This window comes from Triturus cristatus, chromosome 12, assembly GCF_964204655.1.
Source record: "Triturus cristatus chromosome 12, aTriCri1.1, whole genome shotgun sequence".
Taxonomy (NCBI): Eukaryota; Metazoa; Chordata; class Amphibia; order Caudata; family Salamandridae; genus Triturus; species Triturus cristatus.
In genome coordinates this window covers 707,725,133-707,743,062 of record NC_140595.1, presented here as the reverse complement: position 1 = coordinate 707,743,062, position 17,930 = coordinate 707,725,133, and the positions used below count along the sequence as shown (strand labels likewise).

The 17,930-nt window shown below is 47.4% G+C and overlaps 1 protein-coding gene across 1 annotated transcript in view; it reads left to right on the top strand.

Moving 5' to 3' along the window:
* The window catches only part of CTC1 (CST telomere replication complex component 1), a 191,922-nt gene that overhangs the window by 136,682 nt on the left and 37,310 nt on the right, over positions 1 to 17,930 (top strand). Inside the window, exons 19-20 of the mRNA XM_085636896.1 lie at positions 2,358 to 2,435; positions 2,930 to 3,107. Of these exons, the coding sequence (XP_085493022.1) occupies positions 2,358 to 2,435; positions 2,930 to 3,107 (256 nt within the window). The remainder of the gene's footprint in view (positions 1 to 2,357; positions 2,436 to 2,929; positions 3,108 to 17,930) is intronic.

The following is a 17,930-nucleotide window of genomic DNA, read 5'->3' as shown; positions in this document are numbered from 1 at the left end:
ACACTTCTTTTCTGCCAAATGTAGTGTTGCCCTTTCTCGGCGATCACTCAATCATGTTTCCTGCTTCTTTTGCTCCACCTCACCCCTGTAACGGTAAGGAGAGGCTTCACCGTTTGGACCCAAGAAGAGCCTTTGGTTTTTACATCGAATGCATGAAAGTATCGGTTGGATGGCTGGCTTTTGCACTGCTAAGAGAATAAGGCAGTCCTGAAGAGAACCTTAACCAGGTGGATCATCCTATGCATAAAAACAAGCTTTGCCTTTGCCAAAAGTAAGCCTTGTAAGAGCATAGCTAAGAATGCTGTTGTGGCATTCGCAAGAGGGGCCATTTCACTCACTCAGTCGTGCAGTACTCCCTGGTGTGAATCCAACTCCTAAGACCCTCCACATTTTGGTGTGTACTGTTTGGGTATCTATTTGCTATGTGAGGAATCTGTGGTTAGAAGTATGTATCAGAAGAAATGTACGCTTTTTATTGTGGATACTCTGTCTTACCCCTGAATCCTTCAATGGCCTACCCTATTCCTACTTTGCAGAATGGAGTTTTAGTGATCTAAAAAGGTTATATTTGGATCACTGCCATTCCTCTTAATTGTTACACTGCAGAGTCTGGATTCAGCCTGGTGAAATTCACTAAGCAAGGATTCGCTGATTGTTCATTCATAACGTGTTGCTGTAGATATGCAAGCTTTGCATACTCCTGCCATCTATTGTTGGACTCTGACATTACAACTTCTTTTCTTCTGTGAAGCTTTGAGTCATGGAATGTGCTGTGACTCTTTAGTTCAAATTGTGCATGGGTGCCAACACCACCTTGGGTTGCTTTTTTTTCTGCTATTTGGTTCGGACGTATTCAGCAACGGCTCTGAGATCAAAGCTTCCCTTGTGTCTCTTCAGACCTAACTCTACACTTCCAGACCGCCAACTCAGGCGCGAGATCAACCTGTATCCAACGATTCACCCAATGGGACACTGTTCTAGTTATATCTACTTCTTCGGCACCCGGCAGCTGACGCCCGAGTCCCTGACTCAGTCGAGTCTACCTCGATCCTTGCATAGCTTGCCCCAGAGAAAGCATACAAACTAATGCCCACCCTTCCAATCTCGCCAAAGTGTAACACAGAATACCCATGGGTAGACAAGCATGGCATCTGCAACCTTTTCCTCTCTCCTGAACATGACAAGACCTCCTGCAAGTTCCACCTTACCTTTTGGTGCAAGAAGACCTTGAGGTACTTAAGGCAGATTCTTTGGGCACACTTGAAAATGCAGCAGAAGTCATCCGCTGAGACATCCAACATTTTAAAAGATCCTAACACCTGTGATGGTAAGGCAGTAGGATTTGCACCTTTGCTGGGAGGAAATCAACTCAGTTCAGTGGGTGCAAGTAGTATTTCAACAGGGCTCCTGGTTAGAATTCCATACCATCCCAACCAACACACTACAGCAGCCCATCCTCTGCTAAAACCAAACACGTACTGCCAGGTTGGTGGGGTAGCTTGGGCAAAGGTGCTCTGGCCTATGTGATGGGATCACTTTTGTCAAAACTGTTTTGCTGCTGGCCATCATGTTTTGCTGGTTGCATGACATACTTATTTCACTTGCCAAGACAAACTACTGCAATAGGAAAAAATAAGTGACCTGATGTGCAGGGAGATTTCTTTTCACAAGAGCCGTTGGCTTCTCATGTTTCCTTCCCTAGTCCACCATGCAGGGCAGGAAAGGGCAGGAAACAGATACATCAGAAGGACTGCTCTGCTTACATACACATTGCAGTGGACCTTGGGTGGATGAGCTGCCGGTCTAAGGTTCCAATGCCAGGGCCAGTACAGGCTTCACTGTAGAAATCCTAGCAGTTCCCCAACCTCTACAAGTGGCATCGCACAGATTTTTGTTAGGAAGGAGCCCTTTCTATTCATGGTGTGGCTTCTGCTCTGACAACTCTAAATCACCTCACGAGTGTGTTATACCTCTTCTCTTAGAGACAGCCTCCACTCTTGATCTCTGTGTTCAAAATTAAAATTGTCTAGGTAGATGAACATTGAAGGAAGGAAAATGCAAAAGGGTTTGTTTGGCAACTGAAAAGGGCTCAAGATGTCATACATATTAAGGATGAACTGTGGATAAACGAATTGCACAAGTGATACTACGGTGAGCAAGTTGTACTTTTTATGGCTGGAGAGAAAATGTCACCATATTTTATACCAAGGAGGAAATTATGTCCCATTGTCTGTATGAGTGAACAATTGCCTAACATCTACCCTTCTGTTTCAATATCAACTTGAAGCCTGTTGAACGAGGAGTGACCTCCGTTTTAGGGTTCCATTTCTAATGTATTTGTTATTTTTACCTTTCAGAGCGAAAAAGGTATACTGCAAGTACTTGGTGTGCAGCTCCTTCACCTTACTGAGCTTCATGCCGGGTGAACAGCCACGGTGAGCACATTAATTCAACAAGATGCCCCCCACCCCGAGAGTATACATTGTCATTTTTTCACTGCACCTAGGAGAAGAAGACATCTACTGGTAGGGTGGTGTTTGCAGTTTAAACATCATGAGTGATTGATTGGATGGAGAGTACCGAATTTTCCTTGGCAGCGTTTTGGGAGGGAGGAGAGTGAGAAAGTAGTGAGGAGGTGTTTCATAGACTGGGTTACTTTGAAACTGAGTTGTTTAATGTAGGGCCCAGTGGGCTGGGTCATTGCGTGTACTATCACCATCACTGACTGCATTAATCCTTTCTGTTTGGATTTATTTTATGTATCAAGAAATTCATGAAACCCCCAGTTGGCTCCAGCCCACCTGTATGGAGCTATATCTATGTCAGACTCCCCAGATTATTTGCAGAAATTGCACTGGTCATGTACCACATTGGTTGATTATTGAAATCACAAGCAAGCTTTCACTGCTCTACTTCTTCGGTTTTACAGGTTGCTTTTACCGCATCCTGAGATTTCACACATTGCCTCCATCCCTCTGGTCCTGTTCATTAAACTGATGTCCAAGTCTGAAACGCCACACAAAGGGCGCTCCACCTGCAGGGTGACCTCTGTGATCAGCCTGAGTCTGCGTTGGGTGTGTGCAATTTGTACAGCCATCTTCAAGCAGGTACAGTTGTTAATATGGGGCGGTCTGATGGTAATGGTATGTTTATATCATTTGGGATATGGTATGTTTTGTTAGTACCTTGTAAGTCGCACACTACAAATGGCATTATCTCTATATGCTGGTATCCGATGTGAAACCGAGAGAAAATGGATGGCAATAAAAGAGAAATCAGGGTGGATTACGAGAGGATGTGCTAAGAGTGGCAGGAATTGAAAGGAGGTAGAAAAGGCTGCCATGGGAACCATCGCTTTACCCTTTTTGTAGTGATGGCATCTGAGAGCGGAAATCCTGGCTTGTAGGGCGATTAAGCACAGGTGATCAAATGGAGTTTCAGCCAGGCACATGGCTGCAAGGTCACACTGCCAGGCCTCACCCTGGTGTGTGTAACATATTAGGATGACATGAAGGGGCCTTAGGGGTGCAGTAAGGATCAACAACTATGGGAGGGCGCTAGCCGCAGTGAGGTGTATGGTATGAGTACAGACATTAACATGGTTAAGCATTTATGTTATATAGCCCTAATGTTGCTACTGTGGTGCACAGAATAAGGGTAGAAATCTTCCTAACACCCTGAGTACTTCAAACACCCATTTTTTTATATGCGTCTTTCCTTTGCAAGTCTCTAGGGATAGTTAATCTCAACTACCTGGCTTCCCAGACCAATTGCACTGATTTAGGCTGTCTGAACCTGACCACTGCTGAATCCTTCTAGATGCCTCCTTTGAATTCTAATGAGAGTGTTGCTTTCTTCTCCCAATGCTGGGCCCCATGGCAAGTCATGCATAGCCCTGCCCCATCTATCCTCCCTTTCTGTGTAATATTTTGTGTTCCAAGGATTTCTGATCGGACAATAAAGCTTATCTCACTGTCAAGTGTGTACAGAGATCATCCCATACAGTACAACTCTACCTGTAGCACCTCTCCTACAGAAAGTTTGTTTATAGAGTTCTCCCCCCTCCCAGTTCAACTCTCCATGCAAGTTACATATCTGGAGCAAAATGAGCACTAGGACTGTATTTGTACCTTGAAACCCCTGATGTAAGGGCCAGTAAGTGAGACATTGTTGTACTACTCAGAAGAAATGTATCTCTTAAAGAAAGATTGTGATATGTGACACATTCTCGTCTTTCCTACAGGTGGTATTGGGGTGACTTTAGCAAACTCTTCTCTTTTGCTGCTCAGGTTTGGAATGTGTAACATACTCTGCTAGTTTGTTGCCACGGCTTGGAGTGCTGTTAAACATACTCTTCTATTTTGAGGTTGGTTGAATTGAAATTTCAAGCACCCTCTTTTTTGTGCTGTTTTGGTGTCTAAATCTCAATTGCTTGCTTCTGAGGTGGCAAGAGTAACTCCCTGTCCCTATAGGTCCAAAATGGTATCCAGGAGTTATCTTCATTTACTTGAGTAAACATGTGTTACTCTAATATTATAGTAAAACGTTATTGCTTACTATGTTTCCCTAATGGATCCTTCGAACCGCAGAATCCTTACCTTTAGAATATTCCTCATGAGCCAGAATGGATCCGGAAGTTTTTAGAGCAGTGCTCCAGTGTGCCACAGGGTGGCATCATGCGCCTCCGTGTCCATCTTGTTCCACATCAGGAGTGACGAAGTGGAGTCACATATGTGTGCCAGCCTTACATGCTGACGTTAGTTTTTTTCTTTCCACACCTTCAAACTCAGATCTGAAGCTCCACCCACTTTTTTGTTGGTTGATGAATTCTTTGCAAATTATTTTCCAACGTGCATGGCAACAATGTCGCCCCATCCCTCTGAAGACTACTGGGTTCAAGCCATGCCCTGACTGTCATAAACAGATGTTGGTGACAGACCCGCATGAGGTGTGTCTCTGGTGTTTGGGCTCGGGCACATCTTCAAGTGTGCCCTTATGCACTCAAAGGCAATCTGAGTCCACGAAATGAAACTGTATGTTGCCTAATACCAAAAGAGGTCATGGACCTCACGCACGTCCAGCTCTTGCTTTAAGTCGAGGGGGCAGACTTGTTCCTGGTATCAAGAGCACTCTTGCAACAGATCCTCTTCATCTGTTGAGCCGAATCTATATACAAGGTGTTCAAACAGGACCCGGGTCATCGGTGATGCCACAGAAAATCAAGACCTTTAAGGAGGCCATGTTGTGTACTTTTGGCATTCTTCCAGCTCCCTCTGACATGCCTTCGGGCCCCAGTGAACTGCAGGGGCCTTCAATTAGGTTAGCACTGGCGGATCAGTCCATGGCGCTGTAGGAGAGTAGGGTCTGCTATCCTATGGTCACCCCAAATTTTTGCTTTTTGCTTCACTGGTTTTTGACATATTGAGGCTGTGGGCCTGCCAATCAGACCCCCAGCCTGCTGTTCTCTCTACTAAATTAAAACTATGCACCCTAGGTGCATAACCAATTGGAAGTGGATCACCCTGTCAGCCCCTGTACCAGTGTACACTAGGTACCCAGGGCATTGGTGTACCCAAGGCCTGCCAGGGGCTGCAGCATGTATTATGCCACCCCAGGCTTGGCCTAACAATCTGACACAACTGGCTGATCACTCAGCTGGGGTAAGTTGGTGTAATCACCTCTTACTTAGGTGTAGTATACCTATACCTAACCTTAAATGGGACACCTGGTAACCTATAAGTCACTCCTATGGCAGGCCTTAACAATCCTGAAGGCAGAGTGCTTGGTTCCATGTGAGATGGTGCTCTGGCATGAGCTGAGCCTGTCTGCAGTGGTCGGAACAACTTCCTTCTACTGTTTCCAGATATCGTCATACCATATACTCTTAAGTGCATTATGAACCTCGCGGTTAAATGCTATCTTTGGTTTGGCTTTATCAAAACATGTCGAGTAAGGTGTCATACGAATTGGAATACTAACCCCTCGCCAATTCTGGCGACGGGGTTAGCATTCCACCCTTCTAGAGGGACACGACATGTACAGTACCTGAAACCCGGGTAAAATCAGACATAGCCTCAGCTCCACAAAATGGATGCTGCCACCACAGACACAAGTCTGCCCTCCTGCTGCTGGGAGTCCTTCCAGCTTGGGAGGTGTGGACAAAGGGTTTCCTGCCAGGGGAGGTGCGTGCACCACCCCAGACAGGATTTTGTGTATTGGTCAGGTAGGGCTTGAAAGAAACCAGACATGCCTGTGGCTCACAAGGAGCCTCGGTGCATATGCCAGTTCAAACCGGTCCTGGGGCACACCAGTCCCGGGCCTGGGGCGAGCTGGACAAAGGATTGGGGGTGTAACCACCCCCCTTCCTGGTCCCACCCATAGGGAGGGACCTAGCAGGTAGTCCGGCCCCTAGAATCCGCTTAAAGGTAGGAGCTGTGTCCTAAGACTTCAGACATCCTGGAATCAACTTAACACTAAGAAGAAGACGGGAACTTCGACGCTCTGCTGCACAGAGGACTAACGCAAGCACCATCCAGCGAATCAACGTCTGCTTTGCCGCCGCCTCCCGCCGGAGCCTGAGCCCAGAGACTGACAAGACCTGGACCTCCAGACCTCTCACCGCCCGATCCACAGTCCCTGAAAAGAGGAGACCCGTGGAGGCACCGAGACACGTGGAGCCAGCCATCTTGGAACGACTACGACAAGCTGACAAGTGCAACAACCGAGGCTCCCTCCAAGTTGTGCTTTGGGATCTGAGAAGCCCAACACCCGAGCAGCATCTGCACCAAAGGTGAGCCCTCCAGCATCTCCACGATCTGCGTGGGGCCCTTCTGCATTTTGCCACTCGACGCGCCTAACCGGTTGCTGGCCCGCTGGCTAGTAGCCATCTTGGCGACGAACTTCAAGAAATACACCGCTGGTCTGGTTGCTCCAGACTGGCCCTTGCTCCCCTCCAAAGGAGCAGTCCTTCTGACCTTGCTGGTCAGAACCATCAGCTTATTCCATCTCCTACAACAATTGCTTTTGCCAAGGCTTGTTTGCTTCGATCAAGTCGCCGACACCGCCGACAGCGAGAGCCTGCGTGGGACAGCTCGTGAACCGACTCCTGGGAGTCGTCGACCTCCAGGGACCACGTGGCTGCAGAGACAAGCTACACCTTTCTTCCTGTTTGCACCCGACATTGCCTGGTACCCACCTGGTGCCACGCCGGTCACTGGCTAGTGACTGTGAACACTGTCCCCTCTGCTTACAGGTCTTCAACATCTCCGATCCACTCTTGGATCCACTGCATCTCTCCCGGACCGACCGCCTGCAGCATCTTTGTCTTCAGGCTCCACGGAACAGATAGAAGAAACCCGACGCACTTCGAGGCCTATGCACCCGCTTCCTGTGGGTGAGGTAAAGCTGGCACACCTGTGCCAAAGTGTAGTATTACATCTCTAGTGCCTGTGTTCCAAATCTTGAGTTCCTAGTCCATCCGGAAGATCCTCTTTGCAGTAACTTTGTACTTTTTACGCACCCATTGAAACCTATGGGAGCACGCGTGTGACTATTCGCTCTGCACACGCCACCCGTGGACCTCCTGGTCACTAACTGACGTTAGCTCCTTGTAGGCCCAGCGATTCTAGAGGCCCTAGGCCTTTTCCCTTTTCTGTTCGTGGTACTTATACCACTATTTTAGTATATGGTTCGAGTGGCCACCAGGGCCTATCCATATAAAGTGCAACTTCTGTGTATTCTACTGTAATCTTGTTTGACGATTTGTGCTCCTGTGCTCATAAAGAGACTAGGGGTTACTTTGAGAAATAAATACATATATATTTTGAATATATATCTGTGTGGTGTCCTTTCATTGGTATAAAAGGGGGTTACATTTGGTAAAACAGCTGGCTTAACACGCTTCACGAGTTTAGCCTCAAAGACTGCTTAGCCTACGCTACCACTAGGGCAGCTAGTCCGAAAAGGTTGACTTACAACCACACCATAAGGGTTGCTTGGCATGGTACAAGGTGATCACTTTAACTAGTGAGCATCATATACCAGGCCAACTTCTCACATTGGTGAGCAGCGGTTGGATTTGAGCTTGCTGTGTTTTACCATTGTAATCTCTTGGTTACCAATTGAAAGATCACATAGGTACCTGTAGGTACATATAAAACAAGATTAGATATACATAAGTTCTACTGAACTTAGTTGTTGTAGAGCAAAGGGAGTAGCACACCCTGACTACAACTACTAGATAGGTTTAGTAGGTAAACACAAGTGTAGGTAGATTGCAACACATCCACCCACACTTAAGAGCAATGGCCGGGGCAGAGGGGTCCACTGTACCCATCTCTGTTGAGAGTGACCCCCAGAGGGCACCATCCAGCTTTGCTACCCTTAACCAGAATGAGCTCAGGCATTTGGCAACTCTTAGAGGCCTTAAACAGCCCAAGAACCCTACCTCTGCTGAGCTCAGAGAACTCTTACAGAATGATGAGAATCAGAGAGAACTCAAGAAAGCTTCCCAGTTAGCCCCCTTAGGGTCAGGAACAGGAGGCCCCCCTTCTGAAGATGCTACAGAGGTACCCAGTTCCAATAGCCATCCCTTAGATGAGAATCATACTACAGGGGAGGAAAGTGGTGAGGATACAGAAAGTAGTGATGATGAAGGGAGAACTAGCCCAGTGCCAAGTGTTATACTTGGCCCAGCTAAACTAAGGCTATTAGGGATTGACAGTGGGTTTACCCCATTGGATCTCCCCAGTGGACTTAACCCAGGGCTTGGGAGGCAAAGGAATCGCTCAGGTGACTCCAATGCTTCCCATGGCTCTAGAGGCTCTCAAGGTCACTCCAGGAAAAGGATGACCACCCCTCAGAGGAGGGAACATGAGGCCAGAATGCAGGAAGCCCCGCTGAGGATCAGGAAGCAGGAGCTAGAAGTAGCCCTGATGGAAGAAAAACTGAACAAGGCTAGGCAACCTAGAGAGAGTGGGTCTATACCCACTGGTGGCAGCATTGTCCCTAAGGACAAAGATAGGGTCTTTGATAATAGGAACCTGTCTAAGGTTGTGCCCCCCTACAAAAGTGGGGATGACATCCACAAATGGATAACTGCTCTTGAGAGAGCCTGCAAAGTACAGCAGGTTCCTGAAGACCAGTGGGCAGCAATCCTCTGGCTCTCCTTTGAAGGAAGAGGCAGAGACAGACTCCTCACTGTTAGAGAAGAGGATGTCAGAAACTACAGAGTCCTGAAGAGTGTTCTGGTAGATGGGTTAGGCTTAACCACTGAACAGTACAGGTTAATGTTCAGAGACACCCAAAAGACACAGACTCAGGACTGGTCTGAATATGTTGAATGTGCCACTAAGGCTTTGGAGGGTTGGTTGCTGGGAAGTAAGGTATCTGATTTTACAGGATTGTATAATTTGATGATGAGAGAACAGATTTTAAATAACTGTCAAAACCAGCAACTGCATCAACACTTGGTTGACTCTGATCTGACCTCTCCCCAAGAATTGGGAAAGAAGGCAGACAAATGGGTCAGAACCAGGGTTAAGCAAAAGAACCAGAACCAGGGCCAAGGGGGTGATCAGAAGAAAACAGACCAAAAGGGTGGAGATCAGAAATCTAAAGACCAGAAGTCTTCAACAGGGCCCCAAACTACTGCTAAGGAGGGTGGGTCCCAACAACAGTCCAAAAAGAAGAAAGAAGGTCAAAAGAAACCCTGGTGCAATCATTGCAAAAATACAACTCACTGGACTAGTGATTGCAAAAAGGGTGGAGCCCCCAACACTGTTGCCCCTAAGGCACCTGCTCCCAGTACTACTGTTAGCAGTGTTGGTCCCCAGACAAAGGGTGTAGTGGGAATCACTATGGGAACTGAAGGAGATTCTGACTTAGACAGAACCCTGACACAGGCAGTCTTGATCTGTGATGGGGACATTGATTTGTCCCTGACTGTGAGCCCCAGTAACCTGGGCAAGTACAGACAGACTCCTTTAATTAATGACAAAGTGGCTCAAGCCTACAGGGACACATGTGCCAGTGTCACTATGGTGACACCAGGCTTTGTGTACCCTGCACAGTACATACCAGGTGAGAACTACCTAGTGACCAACGCCAGCAATGCCACTACTTCACATAGTGTGGCAGTTGTTAACTTCTCATGGGGAGGGGTAACTGGCCTCAAAAGGGTTGTGGTTAGTGCAGACCTCCCAGTAGAATGTTTGTTGGGCAATGACCTAGAGAGTTCTCTATGGTCAGAAGTGGAGTACAGGACTCATGCAGAGATGTTAGGTATATCATCACATGTTCTTGCTGTGACCAGGTCACAGGCCAAAAAGTGCCTCACTGAACCTGAGGTCTTGGATCCTGGAACAATGGACCAAGCACCTACCAAGAAGAAGAACAGGAGGGTCAAGGCTGTGCCTTCCCCCCTGCCTCAGAGTGATGATCAGCCTTCCCAGGAAGCTGATCTAGAGGACCCTGAAGGAACTGTCCCTGAAGAGCTTGAACCTGATCAGGTAGAGTTTCTGGGGACAGGGGGACCTTCAAGGGCTGACTTGAGGCAGGCTCAGTTATCCTGTCCCTCTCTTGAACCCCTCAGACAGCTGGCTGCTGCTGAGGCTGCTGGGAATGCTCAAGGTACCCATAAAGTGTATTGGGATGAAGGGCTCCTTTATTCAGAGGCTAGAGACCCCAAGCCTGGTGCTACCAGGAGGTTGGTTATACCTCTGCAATTTAGGGGCTTCCTTCTCACCTTGGCCCATGATATTCCTTTAGCAGGACACTTAGGCCAGAACAAGACTTGGGACAGGCTTGTCCCTCACTTTCACTGGCCTCACATGAATGAAGATACAAAGGAGTTTTGTCGCTCCTGTGTTACCTGCCAAGCCAGTGGCAAATCAGGTGGCACAACAAAGGCCCCCCTGATACCACTACCTGTGGTGGGGGTCCCCTTTGAAAGAGTGGGAATAGACATAGTGGGTCCCATGGATCCTCCCACTGCATCTGGGCACAGATTTATACTGGTGGTAGTGGATCATGCCACCAGGTATCCAGAGGCAATTCCCCTTAGGACCACTACAGCTCCTGTTGTGGCCAGGGCCCTGCTGGGAGTATTCTCCAGAGTGGGGTTTCCTAAGGAGGTAGTATCTGACAGAGGTACCAACTTTATGTCAGGATACTTGACAGCTATGTGGAAGGAATGTGGTGTCAACTACAAGTTCACCACCCCTTATCACCCACAATGCAATGGGCTTGTTGAGAGATTCAACAAGACCCTAAAGGGTATGATTAGGCTTTCCTGTTTTCAGTTTCTATTTTTGGTGAATTCTGGTGGTGTTTTTTCAGTGTTTTCCAGTGATTTCAAAACCTCAAAAAAACAGTGCTTTTCAGTGGTTACTCATTTTCGCCCCATAAAAAACAACTGAAACGGTGTTTTACCGGTGTTTATGGAACGCGTTGCTTTTATTATTGCATGCTTTCTTCATTGATGCATGTGATATAGACAGTGTACATACAGTGTATATGAGGTCCAAATAAATTTTTACAAATCGTGATTAGGGATGAAATTTAACCTAGCTACAAAAATAATTCATGCTGAATTTATCATGGACACAATATGTGGGGGCATAGAGTTATACTTTTCTCTCAAAACCGAAACTGTGTATCAATATCGCTGTGAAGTCAGTTTAAACGCGTCATGTGTTGAGTTTGGCAACATTGGTATAACTGGTAATGTCAATAAGAATCATTTGAATTTGCTGGCAGAAAGGCAGACACTTTGAGCTAATGAAAGTACAGGGGCCCTGAGAGAAAGAGATAAAAAAGTAAGTGGTAAGAGCTTAAAAAAATTAGGCTTGGTGATGAGACAGTAGAGAAAGGTGGCAGCAAGAGCCCTGGGTGTGGAAAGAAGCCTACAAGCTATAAAAGGTTTTATTAAGAAGCTGGGAGCCAGCCCCGTGGACACGATTAAAAACATTTACCAAGCTAAAACAAAGGCGGCAGCAACCTACGGGGTGGGAGTCTGGGGGATGGCCCACATTGAACAACTGCAGGGAATGGAAGGGGCTTCCCTATTTGTCTGGCTCTATTAGACTGGCGCCGATCCTGCAGTGGCTCTCTATTTGGGGGGGGGGGGGGGGGGGGGGTCAAATGTACTATTTTAACTCCTGGCTAACAAGCATTGGGAAAAGCGCATACATGGGGTGGGGTTAAGATTTGATGTTATAACTGTAGTCTAAATAACATTGGAGAAAGTATAGCAAACTGGGTGCGTCGGAATCAAATACATTATTTTAACTCCAGTTTAACAACCACTGTGGAAAGTGCATACAACTCTATTCTAAGAAACATTTAGGAAAGTGCATTTATAAGAGAGGGGTTGTAATTTACTATTCTAACTCCATTCATACAAACATTGGAGTAAGTGCATACACTGGGCTCGCTGAAACTGGCCCTGCTTTGAGTGTGCACCGGGTTCACTCCGAGATCGAAGCCTCCTCCCGCTGCTGCAGCCTTCACTCTGAGACTTCCAGTATTAATTTGCCTCCGGGGTGACGCGCCTTCTCGTGCTTGCCGGGTCTTTGGGATGTTTTCCATACCCTATCCAGTGCATGGCATGGGCACTGACTGGAACAAACGCAGCGGGTTTTATTTGTTGTAGGACATACAATCCATTAATATCTGTTTGTATTAGTACTGCAAAATATCTACTGTACGAGGCGCAGTGCCCGCTTAACATTCTTCGTGCCCCAGTGCAAGGCCTGAGCACTTTGCACTTAGCTTGATTTGCGCCAGTGGCTGGAGGTGGTGGGCATCGGCGGTTCTGGACGTATTTATTATAATAGGATCTTCATCCAAAGAGAGAATGGGCGAATGGGGAATACAAAGACATGTAAATGTAATGTAAATTGATACTTGTATAGCGCACTACTCACCCGCAAGGGTCTCAAGGCGCTTGTACGAATACCGCTGTGGAACCCATCCTGGCTTTGCCTGTGAGGCGTCCACTCCTGGGCACCCCCAAGGTGGAGGCCAGGGGCCGTTGTGGAGATTAGGCAAGCTATTGCCCAGAGTCGCAGAGTGGGACTCCATGATTGGAATGGCACCGAGGCGAGAATTATCAGGTCCGTGGAATTTTTGAGCCCAAGACCCGCCGAGGCGGGGAATTGAACCCTGGTCCCAGGCTAGACCTCTGCATCAGGGTCTGCCGCTCTAATCATTGAGCCACACGCAGAATAGATGGCACCTCTCAAAATAACGTGAGCGTTTCGAATTGCTGTATCTGGTTGTAAAATGGCGAGTCCACATTTTCCTGCCTGGATCTAAAGTAAAAGTGTGTGGTGAATAAAAGACGCCAACAATTCATCTGGTGCACCACAGATTCTTTGGCAGCGGAAAAGCGCTATCTCCCAACCGAAAGGGCCATTTATTTCTGAAACCTTGTCAGGCTACTGCAAATTATGAAATCAACCAGGGTTGTAAACAAACAATTATGAAAGAGTAAATTCAGAGTAGAGGTGACTCAACGCAAAACATTAGAAAACATAGTGAGCGCTTTCGAATGCTGACTGGCGCCACGCATTCTGACGTTCAGTGGGGACTGTAAACAGTACTTAATATGTAAGGTATTATTACGTAAAAGCGCCCACAGTATTTATTAGGACTCGCCATTTTACAACCAGATACAGCAATTCGAAACGCTCACGTTATTTTGAGAGGTGCCATCTATTCTGCGTCAATAGTATATGTAGATGCAGTCGAATGGTCTCTAAATATGGGAATATATTCAGAAACGTGTTTTTAGAAAGTTGTGGCTAACCTGTAACAATTACGAAGTGAAAAAGAAAATGTTTTTCACAGTTTATCAAGTTAGTTCCAAGCTAATGAACACAATTAAACTGGCCTGGTTGTATTTAAGCATACATGCCAACATTTCAGAAAAGCAAAGTCGGAGATTTAAAAAAATAATAATAAATAAATAATCGGGAGAATGGGGCCTTCAATCGGGTTTCTGTCATGTATGGACTTTGGAAGTGGCTGCTGCAGGATCGGACATTTGAAAGCAAATTCACGTGTTTTTTTTTATCAACTTTCGTAAGCATGGAGCGCAATGGTAGGCAGAGAAAGAGGGGGATGCAAGAATTTGCACTGGCCTGGCAGGTTACGGTCAGTGCATACACCCTCCCTCCCTTCCCCGTCAGCCCGGGCTGAAACAGCTTCGGGCACTCACACAGCCGCCGCCCCCCCCCCCCCTTGCAGTACTTCACAGACCATTCACTTGTTAATGAGGCTTTGTTGGTTTTTCACCTCTTCTAGACCTCCTGCATCGCAATTCTGACTATTGCTGGAAGAATTAGCACGTTACACAATACCAAGCCCTGTCAGCTGAAACCCGAGGAATCGGGTTTTCGCTTGCAGGAATCGGGAGGCGGGAGACTAGCCATGAAATCGGTAGTCTCCCGCCTGAATCGGGAGTGTTGGCATGTCTAAGTATAATTATCCAGAATGTTTGCGGAGCAGCCTAAGTGATATATATTTAGGACATGAGTAGCTCTTTCTCACGCACATTCCCCTCCTGAGCCGCCCCCTTTGTGAGTCTTAATAACTAAGTGCTAGTCTCCTGCTCTCTCCACCCCATACACTTTCTCTCTGCGTCCTGCCACAAGGGGCTCTGCACCCTCGCGTCCCTCAGTTAAGTGCCCCATTGCATTGTTGCCCCACGGATGTCACCCATGACTGCCACTGACACAATCATGTGACCTGGTGATTCAGTGTGAGTCACTCTATGTTGATGTGCTGCGTGTCCGGCCCAGCGCGCCTCAGCTGAGCCTCCATCATGGCACCTCAGTCAGTGTCAGTAGCAGGGGTAGTCTATATTTACAGCAGCCCCCTTCGCTGGCCCCTGTTATGCCTCCTTCCTTTCTGACCGGATTCTTCCTTACATTTGTTAATTAACATTATAACAACTATTGTTACTACATCGAGTCAGAATGGTTTCTTTTGAGCTATTTCCGAAAGGCAGGGTTGCTGAATACCAAGCCTGCCTAATTTTGCTTCCACGTCATGTGTATTTCTGCCACCTCCATACACTTCCTGTCTATTGATCTCACGGTAATAGGTGCTTTTAAACACTGCTTTCTCTCTTGGTCACTCTTTTCGCATTATTCTAATTGCTTATTTCTCAGTTTTCTGCATTTCACTCTCTCGCTCTAGATCAAAGCCTGTGGATGAAAAAAGTCTTGGCCCCAAAAATGAGTTTAGGAGCACTCCACCTGCAGCGACGGCTTAAATACAGCCCTTTTAGAATTTCTGGGAGGGGTACAACATCTCTAGGCGATTTCTAACCTGCGCGGAAAGATGCCAAAATATACTTGGAAAAAAAATGCGTCACAGATTTGTATTGCCTCTGGATATATACACACCGCTACTTGGGGGCAGGACTCAATCTGGTCACACTGCATAAACCTGGCAATGAAGAGCCTTTCTGCGCTCAGCCCCACCCACAGGGGCTCTGAGAAGGGGCGAAAGAACAACAAAGCCTCGTTATCTAAATGGTCTTTTTAAAGACCTGTGAAGTACTCGGGTGCGGCCGCAGTCAGAGAGACGGCAGTCCACAACAGCTCCTGTCCCCCGTCAACTCTGAAAATCAGTGACACTCGGTTTAAACCGGGTCAGCTGATTTTCATTCGGTATGGTACTGTCAGTCAGATTCGGTTTAAACCGAATTCCGGACAGCCTAGGTATGATCAAAGGATTACCTGAAAAGCTCAGGCGAAGATGGGACATCCTTCTACCCTGCCTTCTGTTTGCTTACAGAGAGGTCCCAAAAAAAGGAGTTGGCTACAGCACCTTTGAATTGTTGTTTGGGCACCCTGTGAGAGGCCCACTGTGTTTGGTGAAGGAAGGATGGGAGTTACCTCTCAAAAAGCCTAAGCTAGACATAGTGGACTATGTACTTGGTCTCCGCTCCAGGATGGCTGAGTATATGGAGAAGGCATCCAAAAACCTTGAGGCAAGCCAGGCCTTACAGAAAGCTTGGCATGACCAAAAGGCTGTCTTGGTTGAGTTTCAGCAAGGACAGAAGGTATGGGTGTTGGAGCCAGTGGCCCCAGCAGCACTCCAAGACAAATGGTCTGGACCCCATACAATCCTGGAAAAGAAGGGAGAGGTCACCTACTTGGTCGACCTAGGAACTCCCAGGAGTCCCCACAGGGTACTCCATGTTAACAGGCTTAAAGCATATGTTGACAGGGCAGACATGGGCTTGCTCATGGCTACAGATGAGGGACAGGAGGAAGAGAGTGACCCTCTCCCAGACCTGTTGTCTCAGAACCCTGAAGATGGCTCAGTTGAAGGAGTGACCCTTGGAGGCAACCTCACTGCCCATCAGCAGACTGAATGTAGACAGGTTCTACAATCATTTTCACATATGTTTTCCTTGATACCTAGTCAAACTGACTGGTGTACCCATGTGGTGGACACTGGTGACAGTCTGCCTGTAAAGAACAAGCTTTACAGACAACCTGACCACGTCAGGGACTGTATAAAGGCTGAGGTACATAAAATGCTGGAATTAGGTGTCATTGAACCCTCAGAGAGCCCCTGGGCTAGCCCAGTGGTTCTGGTCCCCAAACCTCACACCAAAGATGGCAAGAGAGAGATGAGGTTCTGTGTGGACTACAGGGGTCTCAATGCTGTCACCAGGACAGATGCACACCCTATTCCAAGGGCAGATGAGCTCATAGACAAACTTCTGCAAAGTTTTTGAGCACATTTGACTTAACAGCTGGCTATTGGCAAATCAGATTAGCTGAGGAGTCTAAGGCCAAAACAGCATTCTCAACCCCAGGTGGGCACTACCAGTTTGTGGTGATGCCCTTTGGTCTGAAGAATGCACCTGCCACCTTCCAAAGGCTGGTGAACCAAGTCCTTACTGGGTTGGATGACTTTTGCGCAGCATATCTGGATGACATTGCTGTCTTTAGCTCCACCTGGGAGGATCACCTGATCCACCTGAAGAAGGCTCTTGAGGCTCTGCAAAGGGCAGGCCTCACTATCAAGGCTACTAAGTGCCAGATAGGGCAGAGTAAGGTTGTATATTTGGGCCACCTTGTAGGTGGAGGCCAAGTTCAACCACTGGAGAGTAAGATACAATCCATCAAGGACTGGTCCCCTCCAACCACCCAGACTCAAGTTCGAGCTTTCTTGGGCTTGACTGGGTACTACAGGAAGTTTGTTAAGAACTATGGGTCCATTGTGACTCCTCTTAATGATCTGACATCCAAGAAGATGCTCAAAAAGGTTCAGTGGACAGTAAGCTGTCAAAAGGCATTTGATGACCTGAAGGAGGCCATGTGCTCTGCACCTATCCTGAAAAGTCCTGACTACTCCAAAGAGTTTATTGTCCAAACAGATGCTTCTGAGTTGGGTGTGGGAGCTGTGCTGTCACAACTTAATGTAGATGGTCAAGACCAACCCATTGCTTTTATTAGCAGAAGGTTGACCCCCAGAGAGAAGAATTGGTCAGCTATTGAGAGGGAGGCCTTTGCTGTGGTGTGGGCCCTGAAGAAGCTGAGGCCATACTTGTTTGGCACTCACTTCAAGATTCAGACCGACCATAAGCCCCTCTTGTGGCTAAATCAGATGAAGGGTGAAAACCCCAAACTGCTTAGGTGGTCCATTTCCCTACAGGGGATGGACTTTACAGTGGAGCACCGGCCAGGTACTGACCATGGGAATGCAGATGGTCTCTCCAGGTACTTCCACTTAGGACATGAAGACGAGACTGGTCAAGGCTAGTTTAATGTCCCAGCGTTTGGGGGGGGGTTGTGTAGGAGAGTAGGGTCTGCTATCCTATGGTCACCCCAAATTTTTGCTTTTTGCTTCACTGGTTTTTGACATATTGAGGCTGTGGGCCTGCCAATCAGACCCCCAGCCTG